The following is a 23,262-nucleotide window of genomic DNA, read 5'->3' on the forward strand; positions in this document are numbered from 1 at the left end:
CATGGCCAGGTTACCTGCAAGGGAATGAAGCAAAAAGGGTTAAGAGACTGAGCGAACCTCTTCCCAGGAAGTTTAAGAAGGACACCTGAGGCGAAAGGAGCGTCTCAGAAATGATTTTAGGAGTTGGTTGATCTAAGGAGGGAATGGGAAGTCCGTGGCGTGGTGGGGGTTGAAACCAGAGTAATAAACGGACATTTTCTCCATTACACAAATCAGATGCTTCCCTTATTATGTTAAGCAACAAGAATACTTTTTAATTTCTTAGAATGATTTGCAAATGGAAAAACTGGCCCAGTTTCTAGAGATCCAAGATTTTGTGCTCTGAATACTACCAGCACACACTTGCACTTCCAGGAGGGAAGAGGTATATAAAAGCAAGGAAGGGACCCCACTAGCCACGGAAACAAAACTTACCTCTGGAGAAAAATGAAAACTGACCACATGCCATCGAATTTACACCTAAACAAATACAGACGGAATGTGTTTCTCAATATATCAACTTCCCTTGGTTGACAAACCTGCAATAGTGTTCAGTTTACCCCATTATTAATTTCTCCAAATCTTCTTGTGCCCAAGAAGGGAAACATCTTAAGCCCTGTACTTAGCTAATACAGAAGGGAAGGAAACCAAAGGTGCTTCACAAGGATGTCTGATTCAAAAATGAAGACAAGTCAGACTAGATTGAAAGGGGTTTAGTATCACGAGGCAGAAACATGTAAAATATTTCATGCAGCCAACCTTATTTATTGAGAAGTCCTAATTTTATTGCCCATTTAGTAACATGTTTGTTCCACAAACTAATTTCTCATAAAGCAAAGCACAACTTTTCTTATAAATAGTATAAATTATTTTATTTACAGAAACATGTTACAAAACAAATAGACTATATATTTCTTCTCTTTTAAATAGCCAAAGTAATTTTCTATCCCTTGACATTTGTTCATGTTCTATACAGCAGCCAACACAAAGTCCAGCTGAGATGCTCTTGATTACGTGTACAAATTATCAAACTATTCACACATTTTAACACAGGAGATTGCTTTTATAACCAAGCTCAAAGAAACAGCAAAATGCTTTTCAAGGCCCTACATTCACACTGACAGTATGTAGTGCTCATTTAAATGATCAGAAAATGTAGAATGTTTTGCACAAAATGTAAAAATGATTATTTTCTGCTAAACAATGAAACTTTCAACAATCATTTTCCAAAGCCCCCACCCACCCCCATCCCCGGACAGAGAGATAGTAAGAATTCCTTGGCAACAGAACTCTTGCAGGAAGACAGCTGCCTTTATAAGTTACATTTTTTTCAAATTATACATTTTTCAATGTTCTCAGAGGTACTTTGTATTATATTTTTGGAATATAAAATTTTTTAAATATTCTATTTTAAACTCTGTATTTCATGAGTGAATAACAAAACGGACCTATTGTGTAAGTCGCTGGCTGAAAAAAAGATCTGTAACCCTTGGTGCCACCAGGCAATCCATCGCCAGTTGAATTACTGTGAACCAAAAGGCCTTAATTTTTAAAATACCTTATAAAAATTACCAGCATTGGTGGTTTTCAACTCCTCCCCTAAGATTTCAGAAACAATATTTAGGTGGAAAAAGCAAACTCCAAAAGTTGAACTGAACATTCAAGTCTTTTTAAAGAATCTGTCGAAGCTTAAAACTAGGTTCAGGCACTTTCAGTTTTTCCCGTTAGTTTTAAACCACATCACACATGAACACACATGTGCTCAGAGTGTGCACACACAAACGCACAGGCACACATGCGCACTCACACTCACACATAAAACACAAACAAAAGAAAAGCAGTGTGTCACTTCGTTACGTGTAGTCTATCGGGAAATCAGGCAACTAGAGAAGCAATGCCCACTTGATCGGCACGAATCCGCTCCCGAGACATTAAAAGGGACAAAAAGACTTTCACAGAACAGAGACATCCCTTAAACTGTAAAGGAGGCAGGTTCTAGAACTATTGGCTTGGCAGTGAACCACTTCAAATTATAAAAAGGTATTTACTTTTATTAATTAATAAATAAATACTAGATGATCTCAATTGTACCAAAACAGGATATCAGAAAAAAAGACCTGTGCAAAAATACATATTTAAATATGTACAATTCATTTTTAACAAAATATGTCTTCTGAAATAGGGATACTTCCATATTTATAATAGAACAAGAAATTCCAAAATAAAGATACAAAAGTAGGTTTTGTAGAATTCTTTGTTCATCAATGCAGCACTTTTTCTCTTTTGTAGGTTAAGAAAACTGCAGGAGTTGTCATGAAATTCTATTGGAAAGAATATAAAAATTATCTTGGTTTTAAATTGATACCAAAGTCTGTCTAGAAACAACCCAACCACTGCAAATTTGGTTTTTGCAAGTTAATTTAATTCAAAAAAATACTTGTACTCCCGTGTTTTAAATGGTCTTAATTGTTCATTATAATAAAAAGTAGTTGTAGGAGAAAATAAAATATCTGAACAGTCTAAAATTTAATAGCACTGTTTAGAATAGGTCTGTTTGTGGCAGGCAGAATCCAAAATGGCTAATTTCCTAATCCCGATGATCTGTGTACTACCGGGAGACATAATGAAATCCAATTAAAACCTCAGTCTAAGAAATCAAATGATCAACACTCGCTTATCTAAATATCTACAGAATTCTGAATCAACTTGCTATCATGGATCCTATTCACATCTTTCGGAACAACATGATCTGTCTATAAATTCCATCGCTAAAAGCAACTTTATTTATAACCATCAAGTCCCCTTGGCTCTGAAAATAATTTCTACCCATATCCCCATTGCACTTGTCACCAAGGAAATCAACCAAGTACGTTCTGATTCCCTCTTACCTCCGTTCTCTCCCTCCACTGGGATGGAACCCCAGACTGATTTCTCCTAACTATACCAAACTGGCCCCTCCATACGCTCTCCTTACTAAGCTCTCCTATAGTATCATTTTTTAAAAAATATTTACTGATTGCATAATAAGTGAACAAGATACTCTTCTCCCCTTCCTTTAAAAAAAAATCAATATTTTACATCAATTTATAGCTAACGTATCTGCATAAAGTTTTTGTTGTCTTACATAATAAGAATAAATCTGTAGCAATTCACATTATTAGGCTGGTAACCAAGTATTTATTCATTCATTCTACTTGTTGTTGACTTGAAATTCCCTGAAACTGATGTTTGTAACCCAAGAACTGTAGGCAAAGAAAGGATGCACTGACTGGCTCTGCCCAGGCCCTGCCCAGAGCAGTGATCAGAGCCCGGGGAAATGTACCCTGTGGTGTTCGGTAACTCTAAGTGTTCCTCTAGGGAAAAGTGCCTGGGTTCTTGTTTCAGGAGCTGTGATCATGGAATCACCAGCTCAAATGCCCCAGCTCATTCCCCAATGCAATGAGACCTTCTCAAGCAATGACAGTTTTAACACAGGAAGCTCTTTCTTTTGGGATGGGGTACTCAAAAAAATAAATAAATAAATAAATAACCTCGAGGGACTCCAAACTCTCTCTGGAAGATGGCTGGTAGTAATCACCAGAAAGAAGGGTTTGCAGGAAAGTGTATGCATCCCATCACCTTGGCCTGGACATGTGTACACATATGCCTACTCCCCTCCCTGGGTGCCTGCTCCCTACCCAACGGCATCCAGATGAACCTACGGAGAGGAAGAGAGACACACAAAAGGGGGAGTGCTCAAAGCAGAAATGTATACGGAGTTCCAGGCCAGTCGCCACAGAGACTGAGGGTAATGCGCACGATGCCCTGGAAACACTTAATATATTAATGACTCCGTGAGGAACAGTTTCTGCTATATCCTAATCATTTCACTTAACAAAGGCAAGTTTTTAAAACCAGGAAACTGGGCAGGGCAACCAACCCAATCTGCCTTTCTGTATAACATGAAAACTTAAAGGATAAAAAATTCCATCTCTTTGGAAATCTTGGAAAAACACGCCCCCCATAGTGATTTTATCTACCCACCCCATTCCCCAACCAAAATTTGGCTTTCCATTATCAAAACTAATTTGCATTTGCATTTCCTTAAGAAAAAAAAAAAAAGAAAAGAAAAGAAGGAAAGAAATTACATAGAATTGCTTTTGTACCATGAAAAGTAAGCCTCTAAAGTGTGGTATACTTGCTCTCTGGGCGTCGATGGCTTGAAACCAGTTTGTAAGTTAGAAAAGGCTGGGGGAAATACAGGCTATTTTGTCACGGTGCCTTGCGCTCATGTCCATATTCCATACCCGGAACATTGCTATAAAAACCTAACAGCACATCCCTTCTCTGGAGGGCTGCTCAGGGCGCAGCTCTGCTCTCCTCTGGAACGTGTCTCCAGACAGGGCACCTCACTGCTGGAGGGTGACGTACAGGAGACAGTGTAAAAAAAGAACTGGGACAGGAAGGGGGAAGAAGGGAGAAAAGTCTACAGTAATGCTCTTGCCAAGACATTCTTTCGCCCAGCCAATCTACTCAAAGAGCGGCTCCATGATTTACTGCAAGTTAAAAAACAAAGCAACAGCTTCTCACAGATGGGCAGCAAGCAGTCCAGGCCACTTTAACACTGACAGAAGCAACTCAGTGGCTGAACTTGATCCAGTGTCCTTTACAAGTACTCACTGCTACAGACAGAGCTTCAGGGGAATCCTTGTTACAACAACAGCCCGGCAGATTCTACCCTCGAGGCCCACAGGAGGTTGGGAAAACAGACTCAAAGGCATCGTGGAGTCCATAGTGCTGAGTGGAGGTGTAACTTGTCGTCAAAAGTGTCCAGATTATTCCTCCCCGCGCTATTTTCAGCTGTCAGGGACGTGCCTTTGGCTTTCAAAAAAGAGGGGGTAGGGAAACAATGAAAAGGTAAGTAAGCAGGTGTGCGCGGCCCCGCCCTGCCGCCCAACAGAGCATCCCGAAGGCCACACACTGCTCGGCTCTCTCTGGTGACTGGGGGACACTGGGAGCGCTCAGCTAAACAGTTTGGCCTTAGCCACTTGGGCACAATCATTCTAAAAGACTGACTTTTAGAAAACCATCTAGAAGAGAGGCAGGCCAGGTTTCTAGCTTAGAGAAAAGGCTCTCATTGTTTGCCTTCTGGTTTTATTTACTGATTTCATTTCCTTGAAGGTCTTCCAGGTTGTCAGCTGAGAACTGAACAAGGCCTCCACACCAGTATAAGAACTCACACCCAAGTACCCATGCCTGGGGTGGGGGAAACTCAGGCCCCCAGTGATCCACAGGGAGCTACTGAACTCCTGGGCGGTAGAGGCCACAAGCAGACTGGGGGCTGGCTGGGGGAAGCTGCCAAGCCCCCAGGCTTCCCAGTACGGCCCACCACACCCATTCCCTTGTTTAGGGGTCTTCAACCAGCTCAGTTTTCTCTGTTTTAAAACCACCTCCACAAGGGGCACCCAGGTAGTGCAGTTGGTGAAGCATCTGACTCTTGGTGTTGGCTCAGGTGGTGATCTCAGGGTCATGGGATCAAGTCCTGTGTTGGGCTCAACCCTCAGCACAGAGTCTGCTTGAGATTCTTCTCTCACTCTGCTCTACCCTACCCCTCAAATATAAATTAATTAAATCTTAAAATCAGCTCTACAAGATACAGGGAGGTAAGGCCCCTACTCTTCTAAGGGCGCCGTTCTCTACAGCATTTGGGAGTCATGGATACCTTTGAGAATCTGATGAAAGCTATATAGGATCCCTCCTGCAGATAAATGAGCACAGACACTGAAGATACCTAACACTTTTTTGGGGGTTCACTGATCCTCCAATCTCTAGCCATCCCCCACCCCCAGATTCATGAAGCACAATAAAAAGTTTTCTACTGCACAGGGGAAATCTTTCCCAAATACACACTTAGGATGAAACTAATTTTAAGAACCCAGACTCAGACTGTTTGTCCTAGTGAGGCAGGGCCCTCCCCAGAAGCGGTAAACGGGAGGAGCCAAACTTGGTCAGCAGATATGTGCGCTGTATTAGATTTCAAAACAACACACTACATAACTTCTAAACACGGCCGAACTTTCTCATGCTGAGTCCAGATCTGCACTTTCTTCGAAATGGGTGACAAGTTTCTGTGAGCACCTGCTTTGTGCAGATGGGCTCCCATTCCCTCATTTTCCAAAAGCACTGTTCACCTCTGCTGCGCCCGCCAGCCTCCTCCTCTCCTTTCTGTGACTTGTGGGCACCAAGGGCTGGAAGTGCTGTCTACGGGAAGCCAGGCGCACGCAGTCAAAGAACACGTGGGGCATCGCAACACAAGGGAACATCCCTCCCCCAGGTTCACAGAGAATCAGGAAACTACACTCAGAAGGAAATTTTTCAAGCATGGCTGGCTGTTACCACTTTCTGCAGTATTTGCACCGTACTTTTATGCTGATAAACTCTAATGAATAACTATAAACCAAATGGTAGAAGCCCATTTTCACATGTCCAGGGACCCCTTGCTCAAAGAGCCACGCAACACACAAACAGCCCCTATAGCCTCAAGGCTCAAAGAGAAGAGTTTAAACAGCTGCTCCTTCAATTCCTGGGTAGTTCTTTGCCCGCACCTTTGGCAGTGGGCATTCATGCACACAGACCGTGGGAGGGCGCGCTACTGCTGCAGGAAACGTCCTGGAAAGTTCTGCAGAAGTCCCAACCTGCCCACTGAGTGAAGTTCTGCAGAGGAGGAAGACAGAAGGACAGGACAGAAGGACCTTGCACTGTACCCCAGGGCTCCGGGGGTGCTGTGGACAGCCCCGTGTGCAGGCAAGGGGAGGAGACACGCTGATGAGTGACAGGATGAGACGTGGATGGACACTTAGAGCAACGGAAGCTAGAGGCATCGGCTCTAGGAGAAGAGGGGGAGGGGAGGACGGGAACTGGGGAGGAGTGGGGAGCAAAGAGCGCAAGGCACAGCCACGGGTCACTATGAATCTGACGCCCAGCTGGCCACTGCTCTGCATTCACACTGCCTGCATTCACACTGCCTTCCCATCTCTTCACTGAAATGAGATTTTAGTCTTCAGCTCTGCCCACACTTACTGCCACTTCCCTGCCTCCCTGGAAAACCGGGAGAAAAGATAAGGTGAGAGTTAACTGGAAAATCTGAAGTCCTTTGATAGGAAGATTATTAAAAGGTCTTTCTTTCAAAAATGTAACCCATTCCTTTCTAGATTAGGGGGTTTGCAGGCCAGCTTTCTTCAGAGGAGCAAGCGAGAGAACCAGTCTCCAGGAGATCACAGCCTGCGTCCTCCCTGAACGGTGCCCTAGACATGCGCTCCCCGGGCCTGCACCCACGGGCGGTGCTGGGTCTGCTGCCGTCACGTCACGTGGGATGGCTTCTGTGGCCCTACCTGCTAAAATAAAATGCGCTTCATGGTTTCCTTACCCGGGAGCATCTTCCGAGTCTTAGGAGATCCTGGCAGAGAAACTCTGTTTTACCTTCACATGGCCATGAACTCTTCCTTTGAAGAGAGACCATGAAGCTGGCCACATGCTTACAGGCAAACCAACCAACCCTACCACCTCGATCTCTGAGCTGGCCAAAGAGCTTGAGGGAGAGGAAATGGGCACCCCACAGGGCTCACAGTCCATTTCCTACCTGATGAAGGAGGGAACTGTTCGTCAGTCCTTGTGCCCCTGGGCTGGTGCCCGCGTGTTTCATGTGGACGTTGTTCATGGCTGGCAATTTGGCAACCTTTGTGGGTTTGCTGCTGCTGTTGTTGACGCTGCTGGAGCCGGGCGAGCACTTCCGTTTCTTTCCGATCAGTCTCTCGAGAGGAGTGTGAGAGTGTGAGTAGCTGCCGTGGGAGTTGACGGGCAGCTCGCTGGACTGGTGAATGAATGGGCCAAGAGAAAGCGTGGAGTCACTGCTGTTCACCATCACACTCATCCTCTTGATGGATTCGGCAGGGCTCCCCCCCGGGGGGCCCCTCCCTGACTGCTCGTGCCGGACACTCACCGAGTTTGCCTTATTTACCACACAGTTGAGGCCCACGCCGTGGGAAGATGCTACCGTGGAGGGGTAGGGAGTCCCAGAGTGCGCCACACAGTTTTTCCGAAAAGACTCCATGGAATGAGAAGAAGAGGAGGAGGAGGAGGAGGAGGAAGAGTGAACTAACAGTGGGGAACTGTTTTTGCGTTTCTTTCCTGAGCCACCGCTGGTACTGCTACTGGCGTTGTGACAGTTAGTGCTGTTACCAGAAGGCTCCTTGGGCCTTAAAGACTTGCTGGATTTCAACTTCTGAGGTTTCCTGGACATAGGGGACGAGGGCACCGAGGATAGGCTTGAGGGCGTGGAGGGGGACGAGGAGGAAGAGGACACTTGTCTGGGTTGCATACTGCACACGGGATCCATTGCCCCAGAGGCGGCGGGCTGCGCATTTAGTGTGGTGCCATGAGCTGGTACCGATTTGCTGTTCGGGGAGATGCAGGTGGACGAGAGCAGGACGGGGGAGGCCGACACAGTGGCTCCCGCCAGATAGCTGACCCCACACTGTGACGTCGGCACAGAGTTTGTCCGATGAGGAACACGTGTAGAGACGGGGGGTGTGGTGGTGGGCACCGGCGGGATTTTCCTGTGAAGAAGAGAGAGGGCAATAAGAATCACCACAGCCATTCCCAGAAACTTGGAGATGGACGTGCCCTTTACCTCTGGCACTGAGCAGCACACACCTGTCAGAGGGATTCACCTGAAATGCACAGCCCGTCCTTCCCGCCACTTCTCTCCTTCAATTCCTTCATGCCTTCCTCGGGCTCTCAGAGCAATGGTCTGTAAAGCACGCGGGCCTCACTCCCTGCAGGTCCCTAGCCCCACACTGCCTCCTCCCATCCACCCCCCTCCAACCCATTCCCAGATTCCACCTACTGACCTTTCTTACATCTCAGAACAGGCCTGGACATGAGGCACTGTCCATTTTCCACCTACAATGCTCTGACTCCATATTCGGCTCAGCCCTCAGTTTCAGACCATTGTCATTTTCTTAGAAAATCTGTCCTGACCATCTTGACTTGCTTGGTTCTCCAGGGACTCACACTGCCCATCCCCAGACTTGGGGGCATTCAAGGCAGTTCCCACAAGTGACTGCTGATCGTGGGCTAACTTCCCTACAGACAGAACAGTCCACGGCATATTTATAACTGTACCGCAGTGCCCAGCATGGTGCTATGAATACTAGAGGCATGCAAATGTTGAGGGAATTCACGAACAAATGAGGAAAAAGGAAAGCCACAGTGATTTAATAGCAACTGCTAGGTCCTACCTATGGCTTGAATCCCATCTCTGGGGGTTCCCAATCACAGTGTTGGAACAAAGTATTCTGTCAATAATGTTTGGGTTAGGTATCTATCTGAAGATGAGAGTGTCATTCAAATGGCAAACCAGAGAGGTCCCCTTTTGGTTTTGCTCTGATTTTAAAATATGCCAGCATCAGAATTTCAACAACCCCTACGGCAGAATTAACACCCAGGTGACAACACAGAAAATGGCCTGAATAAAAAGCACATGTCAAGACGGGACTGCTCTTGACTTTATGGGGAGACTCTAGGGGGTCCAGGCCAGCTGGAGCACCAGCTCCTCATCTTCCAGGTGAGAGGTGTCCTAACTGCTGCCAAAGTGCTTTCCAAATGCTCTGTGAGACCTACAGCTATTAATAAAAACAACTATTGACTGCATATTTACCAGCTGTAACCACCCCATTCAGGAGTGTTGTTCTGCTCCCAGGGATCCCTGCATCCAGACCGACCACACCCAGATCCCTGTGGGGCAGGGTCCAGACATGGGAAGTTTCTCAATCTCTGAGGGATTCCAAAATGAAGAACAAACTGAGAAGCTGGGCTCTATTCCGATGCTTCTCACAGAGGGCAAATACGGACACCATCTGAAAGGCTTATGAGAAATGAGGAGACCCTGGCACCCCACCCACACCTACTTCATCAGAATCTGCATCTCAACAAGACCCCCAGGTAATCTGAGGGCACTGGCACGTCTGAGAAGCCCTGCTCTGAATGTGTGGGTGCAGCACCGCCCCCGCTCATGGCATGCAGTGGCTCCTCGCGGCCACCAGGTGGCTTAGGGAGATGAAGCCTGAAGACCAGGCTGCTGGAACTAAATCCTGGGAAAAGGAAAAGCTTCCAGACTGGGAGAGATGTGGATCTCTCTGCACAAGACACTGGTTCCTGATGAAAAACAAGCAAACAAACAAACAAACAAAAAAAAAATACAACAAACATAAACACACACACACACACACACACAAACTCTTTTAAGTCATTCATTACCTTTTGTATAAAAACATGATAAAGAGAGATTATAAAGTTGTACAGACCTATGTCTGTATAAGTGAATTCGGTAAAGATATACAAGCAATTAATAAAAATGCTCCTGTCTGGGGAGGTGGGTGGGAGTGTAAAACTCTGAACTGTACACCTCTTTACATTCATTATTATTTTTTTTTTTTAACCCCAGTGAATTTATTAGCAATCTAGAAAACTAAGTACCACTCTCTCCCACTCTACCCTCCCCCTTCCCCCACCCAACCACCAAAGAAAAATCCTATCCCTTCCTTAGGATTTAGGATGTGTGGAATAGCGGTCCCCAACCAACAGTGGACAAGCAGCTGAAAAAATCACAGGAGCTCAAAACTGGCCTTTGGGGTCATGGCCATGCTCCAGAGGAAGAGCTAGTCTAATTTCACCAGTGTTCAGACTCCATACACTGAAGATGACTTATTTCACGGCCATACTCAAATCCCATTTTCACTTCTCCCCAAATGAAGCGGAACATGTAACTAAAGAGACTGAGAAGACTGCCACTGAAAGTAGGGGACCTCCTGGAAGGGAGGACTTTTGGCTGAGCCACTCTGGGAGTTTCCCTGAGTAAGTCAAAGATGCCACCTGAAGCCCATTCTCGAGCTGAGAAATGCTGAATTCCTTGCGGCAAGTTTCAGGAGCTGCCTGAGAAGCTCGTCTGCACTGGCCGGCCTTACTGCCCAGCACCTTCCTACCTTCCTCCAAGCTCCTGTCTGCCCCAGGCCTGTGTGCCAGCTCATCACTGAGCAAAACGTCTCAGTTGTACTGGCTTTTCTAAAACCAAAGTTCACGTTAATGGAAAGCCATGATGTCCTCCTTGCTGGGGATCAAGTGACTGATAAGGCCATCAGTCTCTGACAGAAAAAACAGAGAGACAGTGGAGACAACCTCATGATCATGCATCTTCAAGAGGTCACGGCACAAAAACAAAAACCTCCCCCCACAAGCCATTATGAACTGAAACCATATTCACCCCAACTGCTGGCCATAAACCATTTATCAGTCTAATGGAAGTAAGTCTTTCTGAGCACCCTTTGAAACTCTTGGGAGTACACTAAACCCATAGGAAGCTCAATGAGCTCTTCAAGTCCTAACAGGTAGTCTGCAGAAATAAGCAGCTGAGATTTCACCTATCTGGGGGTTTCCTGATGTGGAGAGACCCTCCCAGAATCCCAACAAACCAGTGCCCTGATTCATTTTCTAGGCAAGGACAAAGTTCCTTCATAAAGAGGGAAAAGGAGCCACTTACCTAGTAAAAACCAGGAAGAAATGTGAACTAGAAAAACAGAGCAGCACTGCTCTGGATCTGATTTTCTAAGAGAATAAATTCAAGTCCCATTAATGACCATGAGGCTAGTTCAGACTGTGGACTGTCTGAGGCCTCTGACCAGCCTCCTCTGACCTTCTGGGGGAACCAAGGCAGCAAGGCAAATGGATGTACTGGCAAAGTCCTCTCAAGAAAGCTCTAGTAAATGATGCTCAAATGGAGACTATGGAATGACATGTGGACAAATGGACAGCTCCCTTCCTTTAGCAAAACTCAAGGTTTCCCGAAGTAGGGTCTGCCAAACATCAGTTCTGTAAGATTCTCCCCTAAAAGAGGTTCCCAAGTCAAAAGAACTTGGGAGATGTTCTACATTATACATGGTATTCCCTGCTTTGAGAGTTACAAAGGCTCTGAGAAGTCCTGCAATAATGAAAACTATTTCACTTCAGAAAAAGCTGAGCCTTTTGGCCATGAAACTCTTCTTCCACTTAATCCCATGTAGGAAACACTAGCACACATCATGGCATATAAGATGACCATCTTATCTCATGCTGTAAATCAGAGCACATGGCTCCTCTTCCTGAAACCTTCAGCAGCTCCCTACTACACTCAGAATCAATTTCAGGGTCATCTGGCCCCTGCCAGCTTCTTGAGTTTCATCTTATAGCATGCTTGCTTTCTTGCTTTTTCTCAAACAGGCCATGATCTTTTCTGACTCAAGACCTTGACACATACGGTTCTTTCTGCCTATAGCCCACTCTATCCCACCATCCTATGGGCTGCTCTTTCTCATCCATCCATCTCAGTTTAAGGATCGCCTCTTCAGCAAGGCTTTCCTTGAATCCCTCTGGCTTCTTGTTTTCCCATCTCAGCTCCTTGTTTGGAACCAAGCTGCCTCTGGATCCAAATCCTGGATGCCCTACCACCAACTCGCTGTGTGACCATGCTTCTTGGTTTCATTATCTGTAAAAGAATGATAATCAAGGTGTTCCAAGATGGCATACCGTGAAAATTAAATCTAAGTTGTCTGGAATACAATAAACTCTCAGTAAGTGCCAGTGGTTTCTGGTGCTTCCAGGATCTCCCTTCTGACAAGCTACAACCTCTACTGATTTTCTGTTTAGTGGTTTTTGTGTTTCCCCCAACATGTGGGAGTCCCTCTGCCTGGAACCACAGCACCCAGAGCAAGACCCACCTGCTCAGAGTAAATGAATGAATGAGTGATGAGGGGCCTTCTCAGGGACAGTCAGAGGCCGTGTTTTCATTTTAAATAAGCTTATCTTATGGTGCCCAGGTGGCTCAGTCAGTTGAGTGCCAGACTCTTGATTTCGCTCAGGTCATGGTCTCATGGCCGTGGGATGGAGCCCTCCATCAAGCTCCGTGTACAGCGGGGAGTCTGCCCGAGATTCTCTCTCCCTCGTCCCCTCTGCCCCTCCCCCTGTTTGCTCACTCTAACATAAATACATCTTTAGATAAGCTTACTGAATCATCATCACCATCATCATTATTAAGTCAGTCCCGTAAGGAGAGGATGCAGCACCAGGTAAAGTCGGCCCCTCTCCGCACCCCCGGAGTGGCAGGACAGGCACTCACTTCCACAGCTGCGCATTCAGATGCTTCTCCACCATGAGGTTGAGGGCGCAGCGAAGCCGGTTCCACCTGGAGTCAAACACGTAATAGCCTCTTCCAATCTGCCGGCTCCCGAATGTGCAAAACTGCAAGAAAGAGCACAACCACGCGTGCTTGCTAACTCTGCCAGCAGCCCAGGAGGTGAGGGCTCTCTCGCCTTCAGAAAAGGAGCTAACCATGAAAGAGCTTACTCTGAGTACCGTAGGCTGTGAAGCATGAGAGTGAAGATGCCTAGCCCTGAGTTTCATGGAAGAGACAGGGAGAAGCACGAGTGTCCCAGGAGAGAGTGCATGCCGCCTCTGGGGCACCCTGTTCTGAGCTGCTCTCACACCTTGACCACGTCTCCCACAAGAACGGGCATGCCAAGGCCCCTGGCACGCCCCCCTGCAGTGCCCTGTCCCTGCTGCGTGGGGAGGGTCAACACGGGGGTGCATGTGGAACTTACAGATGCTGGCTGAGGATGATGACCTGAATAATGACAGTCCAGTTTGTCAACAGACTCTTCTTTGTCATCGCCTTCTCCCTCCTCACTGGATAACCGAGAAGCTGGCTCAGTGGCAGGCAGGGGAGGGTGTGGAGATTCATGGACTGGAGGAGGGTCAATGGGGGCACTCCCACCTTGCTGAGCAGGGCAGCCTGGAGGCCTTGGTGAGTAGAAAGTGCAGCACTGATCAGATCACACATCTGGGAATCAGCCGCCTTAACCCAGATACAACAACGTGTCTGAGACCACCTAGGGAGGTCTGGGGTCCCCCACTAGCACTGGGGCAACAGATGCTGATCAGGTGGCCGGGGAGTGAAGAATCCACTCTCCTGAACCGCACGATGTCACAGGAACTGTCTACCAGTTCTACCCAGAGGTAACTTGCAAATGGTTCTCCTTTCTATAGCCGATCGAGTGGCTCAGGGCCTCTTCCTAGTTTCCCCAAAGAAGAGGAAATAGAAGTGGAACTTAAGAGAAGTATTTCTTTGATTCCTCTTCAAATTTCACCTAGACTTGGGTTACTGAGGCAATAAATGAGATAAATGGCAACGTGCTCTAAGCCTGAGAGGGACCAGAGGTGATCAAAGGAGGAGGCAGCATGACCACCCGCTGTGGACAGTGTACAGCCTACCACTCGGGCGGTACTGTAGGCTTCCTACATGTATGAATGCCTGGTGCTTCTAGAACTAAGTTTACTTTTTTACAGATGGAAAAATTTCAATGAGAAGATGGCCAAAGAAAGGACTTGCCAAGGAACGGACAGCCTGGGCTTGGCCACGTTCTGGGGCGCCGTCTCCGACGGCTTCCCCGCCGTGCTTCTCACAGACCAGAGGGCCCATGTTGGAGCAGCTCAACTACACATGGGTCTCCATGGACAGCCACTTCCACCCGTCACGCGACCATGTTAAGGAACAGGCACATGAGGGGGAAAGGTTGGGCACAGTGGCCAGAGGCTGGCACGTCCCTAAGCAGAAGCCCTTGGTGCCCATGGCTGGCAAGGAAGGCCCTCATTCTCTGTGCCTTTCTCTTTCCCTTCCCTCTAGAAATTGGGGACAAAGTCCTTTACTTCAACTTGGTTAAATACACAAGCACAAAGACACATATATTCAAGTACACCTTCACTGTCTCCAAGGAATGTGCATTAAGTTCTCGTAAAACACTCTTGAGATCATCGCTTACAAAACAGCTCAAATGCCTAGTACGTGGTTAGGCCCAGGTCTCAAATGAATGAATGAAAAAACAGGCTGATAAATGGATGCTGTAAAAACTCAGGCTGAATGCCCATCCCCAGCAAGGACTCCCACTGCTGTGTTTTTCAAGAACTGAGACAAGTGAATGGGAAAACGCTGCCAAAGCCGTGTGAGATGTCCAGGCACTAACCTGCAGTCAGGACCCAAGTCTCAGCCCGCCTCAGTGGGGTTAAGAGACCCCAGAAGCTGAGCAGGGGTGGAGGAGATCATTCTGGCTTCTTTTTGCTGCTTGCATTTGGCCAAGAAGAGCCCTGGTTGAAACTGACTGATGAACTCAACAATTTTTTTTCCTTAAATTAAAACCCAATTAGAAAAATCTCTCATCTTCTTAGAGTGAGTGTGACGTACACTCCTCAATATCATGACTATACTGGGGTTTTAGAGCGTATGCAAGTCTTTTCTCTGGAAAAGGGAGAGAACTGGAGGATTTGGCTTACCTTGGAAGACTGGGGGTGTGAGGTTTAGGTTTACTAGCTACGAAAGGCTTTGATTCAGAAGGAATCACTCCGTGAGAGTTTTGGTGTGGCTCCTGGGAAGGTCTGGGAGGGGTGGGCTGCGGGTCCCTGAGAGGCTGCGTTGGTTGCTGAGAGTCCGGATGGCGAATCGATTCCTTTTCCCTGGTTTTGTTTTTGTGCTCGGCTAATAACACATCAAATCGTTTTCTTCTACCCTGGACAGCCCTCCGCTGAGTTAAGGAATGTGTCTACAGACCAAAAAAATACAGAAACTGAGGAATCTCATCAATAATTATTTCTTCATCATATATTCAAAAACACCATTTCCAATTAAAAACCACCAACAACAATCTGGACCATAGCACAGTTAAAGGCTGCTCACCATTTGATAAGCTAAAAATCATAGGAGTGTGACCTTTTTTCTTTTGCTAGAATAGAAGCATATATCCCAGGCTCCAAATACATGAGAATGTGGTGATGTTGCTTCCACCAGGAGAAAGAAGGAATGTTAGCTGTGCCACCTGGTATGTAAGTGAATGGCAAACAGTAGATACAAACAGGTGTTAGGTACTCATGCTCCATGCCATTGTAACAGTTTATTTATCAGGGCTCTTACTAGCTCAAACAGAAAAATCCCTCTTGGCCCATTTAGATTTTAAATACTAAAAGGGAATAAACACTTAGGCCATAAACATGTCCCAGAGGGGTGCCTGGCAGGCTCGGTCAGTAGAGCACATGACTCATGATCTTGGGGTCGTGAGTTCAAGCCCCACATTGGGCACAGAGCTTACTTTAAAACAATGTACCAGAGACTCCTTTTTCAGTAGCAGCCGGGGAGTAAAAAATTAGACAAGTGTTTCTCTCTTCCAGTGAAAATGCCATGTCAAGAGTGAAAGTGGCTCAAAGCATCCTGGAGGTGGGGACTGCTTTGGAAGAGGAAGCCTGGAGAGAAGCAAAGACTACAAGGCTGAGAGGAGAAAGTGTGAGCTGGAAGAGATGAAGCGGAGTCAGTCCCTACAGACAGACACACTACGTAGATCAAGAAAATGGGACAGACAGTATTTCTGAATCTTAAGACAACATCTATTTCAGAATTAGGAAATAGGCACATTGAGAAAAAGGAGGTCAATCCCGGCAGGGTAACCAACAACAACCCGTGCCTGAGGCATATCTTATAATAAAAAATGTCTATGCTCCAGATGCATTTGATAATTCCTGTTTGTTTTCGAAGGCTAACTTGGGGCTAATACTATTCCTAGAAGAAGATAAAGTCTAGTTAACTATTGCCTATTGCGGAGTCCTAGTCTGTAAAAAACGTTTAAGGAGACAGTGGCCACAAATCACGTGCTGCAAATATAATTCATCTACAAACTTCCTCCATTCTTCCATGTTACAAACGTAACACAAAAGTACTTGGTGTGTGTTTATGGCCTTACACATTATACAAATGTATTACTGCTCCAGAAGCTTAGAGGCTTGATATAATTTAAGGGCTTGAAGGGGAATTAGGCTTTTTACTGTCCTTCTGAACTTTAGTTAATGACCCATCTCCTTACAGACCTACTGCAAACTATGCCTGCCCCACACTGAAGCTGACATAGATGGGTACACAAGTGGATTTAGCTTCTTTTTCAAGTTTTACCTAATTTCCTTTACTATGTAATATATCCAGAGGAAAGTAATTGAAATGAGAGAAGGAACTTTGTTATGTTCTAGCTACCTAATACTGCACCTGTCACTCAGGAAATACTTCAACAAAGCATGTAAAAATTATGGCCCTCTACTATGTGTTGAATGGATGAATGAATGAATGAATGAATCAATGAATATATATCACTCATCCAGTCGCCCGTCTCTCTAGACGGATGTAGAAGCCATTCTTCTTCTTTGAATGACTCTGGTGCTTAGCACAGCAAGACCAAGTTAAGTCAAGCTAGGGAAATATTGGTCATCTTATGATCTTATGATCTTATGGTTGGTCATCATAAGATGACCAATATTTCCCTAGCTTGATTTGAACAATAACCAGGATTTCTATGGAGCTCTCTCCCCATCAGAACCCTTGAGGGCTACCCAGGAATCACAGGACAAAGAGTGGGTATGTAACTAGGCTCCTGCCCCCCCACCCAACCCCTTTGGTAACCAAGTGCCTCCTCCTGCTCCTGCTCTTCAGCCTCCTGGTGGGCTCAGACCCGACCATGTCTATTCTGCCCCATCATGGAATATTTACACATGCTGCTTCCTTGGCTTCTCCCACCCCTCTGTGCCCAGTTAAATCATGTGGATTTCAGCCCATATTCCTATGGCAAAGGAGGCCTGAGATTCCCTGCTCAATTCGATATTGAAGGCTGTCATAACACATAGGCTTCCTTCCTGTTACTCATCAGGGGTAACTTCACACATATATGAATGATTATGAAGCTAACCTACCTCTCATTCATAAGACTGTAAGCCCCTCAGGGCTAGGGGCTGTGCCTTGATTCTGTTAAAGCCTGTATCTACTGAGTCCCAGAATGGGGCCTGTGCTCAGATACATGCAAAAAATTTTCCACAATGACCAAAGGGGCAAGGAAACCAGAGCCAAATTTTATGTGCATGAAAGACAGAGAGGACATGAAACAGGATATCAGACAGACAAGGAAGTGAGGAGGGGCCTGAGAGGGTGGCAGGCAGACAGAGTGGACAAGCGACAGAGTGGGCAGCAGCAGGTCCCCAGACACCGAAGAGGAAGGACTACGTTCTCGGTCTGAGGCAGGACAGACCCAGCCAGCAACATGGGAGACATTCAGCAAGGAGGCCCTTGGGCATGGGCAGCCCTCCACAGCTTAAGAGATGCAGGCCAAAATGGCGACAGGAAGAGGGAGAAGCAGTGGCAAACAGAGGCAGGAGGAGAGGAAGGGCCATGTGTGAAAGGGCAGACCTGCCACTTCTATGATGACCTCGGACAGGCCAGGGCTGCAGATGCATACTAACATGAAGGCAGGCCCCGCATGGGGCTCTGTGGACGCCACCCTTCACAGAACACACGAAAAGCACACATGACTTAAAAAGGAAGATGAGACGACAATACAGAACCCGTATGAAGTCTGTTCACCATCAATAAAGACTCAGGGAGAAGGCTGGTCAATCCTGCACATTATGACTTGATAAAGCTTATGGTCCACTGGCATGCCCAGAGATGATTAAAGGCCAAGCCTCTGGGATAAGGCAAGCATTCTTCATCGACCACAGGCACCCTAATACTGAGAGATCTGGGGTCTCGAGAGCCAGGGAGGTGACAAGAGAGTTGAGAGCAGTCGGCTGATCGGGACCAGGTCGGGGTACCGGGATGAGGCTTGCGCTAATAAATTCCTCTGCAGCTGCTGCAGCAGGCCACAGCTCTTCAGAGCTCGAGGGGCTAACTTCCAACAACACACTGTGCTCTGTGTTCAACTAATGTTACATAAAATAAAAGCAGTTTGTCCTGAGAAGGGAGTTTTTAGCCTAGAGATTTAAGGGTTGGGGCTTGGGGTGAAGATATGTGTGAACCCTGAGACAGAATGCAAAATTCAGAATATATATATATATATATATGTATGTATGTATGTATATATGTATTTCCTCCCCCTCAGGAAAAACGATTTGTGATTTTTTTTTTAAGTTAGATATCTAAAGGGGCTCTGGCCAACACCTTTCCGTAAAAAGCTTCAGCACCACTGTTGTAAAATAAAATCTACATGCTAAAATTAAATTAGAAATTTAAACTAAAATAATAACCACTTAGAAACAATATTTACACTTTCTGAAGGATTTTATCATTCCTCCACTGTTAGGGGGTAGAGTACGACCTGAAGTCCCTTATTCAAACATAATCTTTGGTAAAATTTAAAATAATACACCAATAATACACATTCAAATTTTTAAAAGACAACACTAATTTTTGTAATTCTTACCCCCTTCTCCAAACAAGTGTTTTTTAAATTACTTTAAAGCAACGACCTGTGATAGTTTCTGAACCCCTCTGAAGGGTAGCTGGAGACATTCTCCAGAGAAAAGCATACAAGCACATCTGCTCATTTATGCAGGGGTCCCCTGACACCACTCCACGGCAACTCCGACTATACAGCAAATACACCACCTTCTTATTAGCATATCGGCATTTGAAAGGAAAACTCAGGGCAGAAAGGAGGATCATAACATTTTCTTCGCCTTAGTAAGACCGTATGTTATCTAGTACTTTCTTAGAACTGGAAAAATGAGTCTATCTCAAAATCAGATGATTTTAAAGTGGCTCTTTAAAATTTAGGAACCACACATTACACAAGCATTTTAAAGAATATTCACACACAGGCAAAGTAAATTCCTGGATTTGTTTTAAGTCCATACAATTTAAACCACAGTAAAGGGTAGTCTCTCACATTAAAATTCTCTGCAGAAATACTAACAGTCTTTGAAAATAACAGACTGATTAGGAAAGAACAGTATTCCCCTGGATATGACACCAGAAGCTCACTGGGGGCAAAACACCTCTTCTGACTGCAGCTTATCACAGAAGATGTCGCATTTTCCGAACTGAAAGCATTCTTCATGGAAATCCAGTTACCCGCTCATTTACAAAATTCAGAACAATCCACAGATCACTCCCCTCTGGCTGCAAGAGCCTTATGGGGCCATGCCATGGACCCCAACTCCTGTGCTTACTGGAGAGTTCCCAGTGCCATCTAGGAGGTCACCTACCTTGCATGTCAAAGACCGGGTGCAGGGCTTCTTGGTGTCGAGGTCGATGACCCCACAGTGGATGTCAGGGTCAAACTCTCTTTCTGTCAAAAGCATACAGACATTACCAAGGGCTCATCAAACATTCCTTCCTTTATTTTGAAAACAAAAGGAGAAATCTCGAAACAGACACATTTTTAACTTGAATACAATCTATGACATCACCAATAGAAAAAATCTACAACATGTGAGCCCCACAAAGCAGCAGGAGACCCCACAGAGGGCGGGGGTCTACCATCATCACTTGACAGAAAAGAGAACGTGCAAATCAGCACTATTACACCTCTCCATTTGCAAAGACACCCGAGAAAGCTAGTTTTACAGTACCTACAGACACATGCACTTTTAAAAGCAAGAGTGAAGAGGTCAGATGTCTTACTTAAGGAACTTTCTCCTAAAGCTGAAGCTGACCAGCCTTAAAGCGAGGACTTGTAGACAGCAGCCCATCTGTTCCCTCACGAATGCCCAATTAATAGACACAGAAACACTGAGACAAGAAAATGTGAAGTTACCTGATAATCTCTTATTTAAAAATTTCCTGTTATTAGAATTATCTTCAGACTTCTTTTCCAGAGTGGATGGTGCAGGAAGCCCTTTGCCATTCAGAATCTGTCCAGGTGAAGGCAAGGTTGGCTTTGGTATTGAGGAGCAGTTAAGGCCAGGCTTGACTGAGGAACTCACAGTAGCAGGACAGGTGGGCCCCACCGCAGATTTCAGTAGTGTGCCATCCATCTTTGGATGAATCTTTTCCACTTTGACAGAGGGCGTCATGCTATCAGAGAGGGAAGCGAAGCATCAGCCCGAGGGCCCTGCGGCCCCAAGGAAGTGGGGAGCTTCCCGTCAATGAAGGAGACCAATATTTAATTAGTTAAGTGATGTGTCACTGACGGGATAATTCTCCAGTCTCTGAAAAAAGTTTCTATGACAAGAGCTCAGAAGTTAAGTGTGTGGCACACAGCTGGTGAGCACCGAGTACCTGGGCCACTAATAAAGAACTGAGTTTTCTGGGAATCTTCCGCTCTCATTTGGGTGGCAAATGTTAGTACAATGCTAACAGTTGGCCTCGAACCCCTCTAAAGCCCAGCTCCATCCAAATAAAGAAGATTGGGATTGATGAAGTTTTATAAACTTTGCTCAGTGAAGTCAGTGCTCAAACAGCTGTTAAGCTGGCGAGTGACTTACACATAGCACTGGCATTTTCTTTGGCTTTCAGACAGGTCTGGGAACGAAAGCCAAGCCTGCTGTACTTGTACTTCTGACAGATGAGCAGAGGCTGGGGGCTTAGCAACCAGGACAAACAGCACCAAACAGCTGTACCTGGAAGAGGCCGACAGCAGCAGAGACGCTGCAAGAAGCCACGGCCTCTCTCAGCTGGCAAGGTCCTGGAGCAGCAGCGGGTGCTAGATGCTGCCCGGAGATTAGCCAGGTTATCAGACCTGGGGACTGAGATGTGGGTCATACCCTCCAAAAGGGAGGCAGGCCAGGGAAAAGCCACCCACACCAGGGCAGAGGGCTGCCATGACGAGACAAGACAGGTTTCTATGGAGTGCTTGGGTCTTTCGTCATCCAGGTTTCTATGGAGTGCTTGGGCTGCTCCCTCACATGCCCACAAGGAGCCTCCCAGGCTCCAGACCCACTGTGCAAACATGCCAAAGCCTTGCCTGGAACTGGGAACTTCTTCCAGTCTTCCCAGTCCGCTACTGTGATGGGAGCCCAAGACTGTGGGGGAGGAAGCGTTGTTTCCCTATTGCTCTGCAGGCTCCAGGAAATCCTGGAACAGCATCTAGGAATCACCTCATCTTTTTATTCCTACTGTTATCAATGGCAGCAGCAGAAGCACCAGTGTCCGTTCGTTCACTGTCTCCCGTGGGCCAGACACTACGGCAGGTGCGTGGTGCCACCATGTTAATTCTACTGCTATTCTCACACTGAAAGAGAAACAGTGCTCAAAGCTCTGCAGTTAGGGAAGGGACAGGACGGGCGTGTGAACCGGGGGCTGGTCTGACTGGAGTGTTCTTTGGTTAGCACTCCTTGACCTTATTACGTTTCCTTCTCCTTATCTGCAAAATGGGGCTACCACCAAGACCTGTTTCATACGGTTGTTGTGATAATTAAATGACAGGACACAAAGACAGCCAAGTTTCCACAGCTGGCACACGATAAAGAATCAGTAAGTATTAACCTTAAACCAAAATGAAACATCTATTTGCTTCCCCTCCTTCCCTGCCCCCGAGCAGCCTCTCTTTCCCATTATTCACAAGGCACTTGGATGCTACTGGGGACACAGTTCCACCTCCTGCAGGGAGGCTTCAAGGACTCTCTTGGCCATACTCACATTCTACCATGGGGGACTCTACTTTGCTGAATGGGATGCATTGGCCTGGTGTTCCCCCTGAGCTGGAACTTCTCTTTGGGTGATTTCAGCAACTTGGAACTTAATGAGGATGTGCTTAGAACACCTCCACTGGAAGAACGGCTGCTTCCACTTCCACTGCCACCTTTGCTTTTGGACAGAGAAGGGAAGAAGGAAAATACTGAACTGGGAGGAACAGCCAAAGAAGGCTTGCTGGATGAGCTATGTCTTCTTTCTGAAAAGGAAAACAGGAAGGGGGAGGAAAAAAAAAAAAAAAAAAAAAGACACGGTTTCAGGCAAGTCTCCAATGGAATCCTGGAAGAGTCCCCTGAAATCAACACATTTAGGTTCAAATATGCGTCACTAAGTGAAAATATATTTAACTCAGCAGCTTTCAGAAATGGCTTATCTAGGCCCCACAGACTTATTTAGGATTCTAGGAACTGGTCCTTCTGCTTCGGAAACATCTCAGCATAAAGTGGTTTATCATACATAGATAACCATTAGGAAATTAAATAGCCATTCTAAACCTGAGAATATTTGGTTTTTCAGGCTCGAAATGAACCTCACTCCAACTTGCAGGTGGAGAGGCAAGTTACTCACTCATCTGCAGAGCTGTACTAATTGACGCTGCATGGGTCTCTTTCTTCCTTGCTAGCAGAGCATCTTTCCAATTTTTAGAATTGCAAAATGTTAAAAAACAAGTTGTACCTTATTTTTTTTTTGTCACTACCCACCAGCATATGACAGCAAATAAGAATGTT

At 46.1% G+C, this 23,262-nt stretch overlaps 1 protein-coding gene across 3 annotated transcripts in view; it reads right to left on the reverse strand.

Moving 5' to 3' along the window:
• Positions 1-716: 716 nt before the first annotated feature.
• Positions 717-23,262, reverse strand: part of ATXN7 (ataxin 7) — a 137,559-nt gene continuing 115,013 nt past the window's right edge. For 2 of the 3 annotated variants that reach the window (XM_044253235.1, XM_044253238.1), the window contains 8 exons: positions 22,481-22,733; positions 20,658-20,917; positions 20,107-20,189; positions 15,373-15,638; positions 13,647-13,845; positions 13,166-13,287; positions 7,598-8,573; positions 5,576-7,352 (listed from right to left, as the gene is read on the reverse strand). In XM_044253235.1, the coding sequence (XP_044109170.1) occupies positions 7,317-7,352; positions 7,598-8,573; positions 13,166-13,287; positions 13,647-13,845; positions 15,373-15,638; positions 20,107-20,189; positions 20,658-20,917; positions 22,481-22,733 (2,195 nt within the window). In that variant the 3' untranslated portion in view covers positions 5,576-7,316. Of the gene's footprint in view, positions 4,840-5,575; positions 7,353-7,597; positions 8,574-13,165; positions 13,288-13,646; positions 13,846-15,372; positions 15,639-20,106; positions 20,190-20,657; positions 20,918-22,480; positions 22,734-23,262 lie in introns of those variants that run through there. The other variant, XM_044253236.1, reaches the window with a different exon arrangement.

Source organism: Neovison vison, chromosome 6 (assembly GCF_020171115.1).
Source record: "Neovison vison isolate M4711 chromosome 6, ASM_NN_V1, whole genome shotgun sequence".
Classification (NCBI taxonomy): domain Eukaryota; kingdom Metazoa; phylum Chordata; class Mammalia; order Carnivora; family Mustelidae; genus Neogale; species Neogale vison.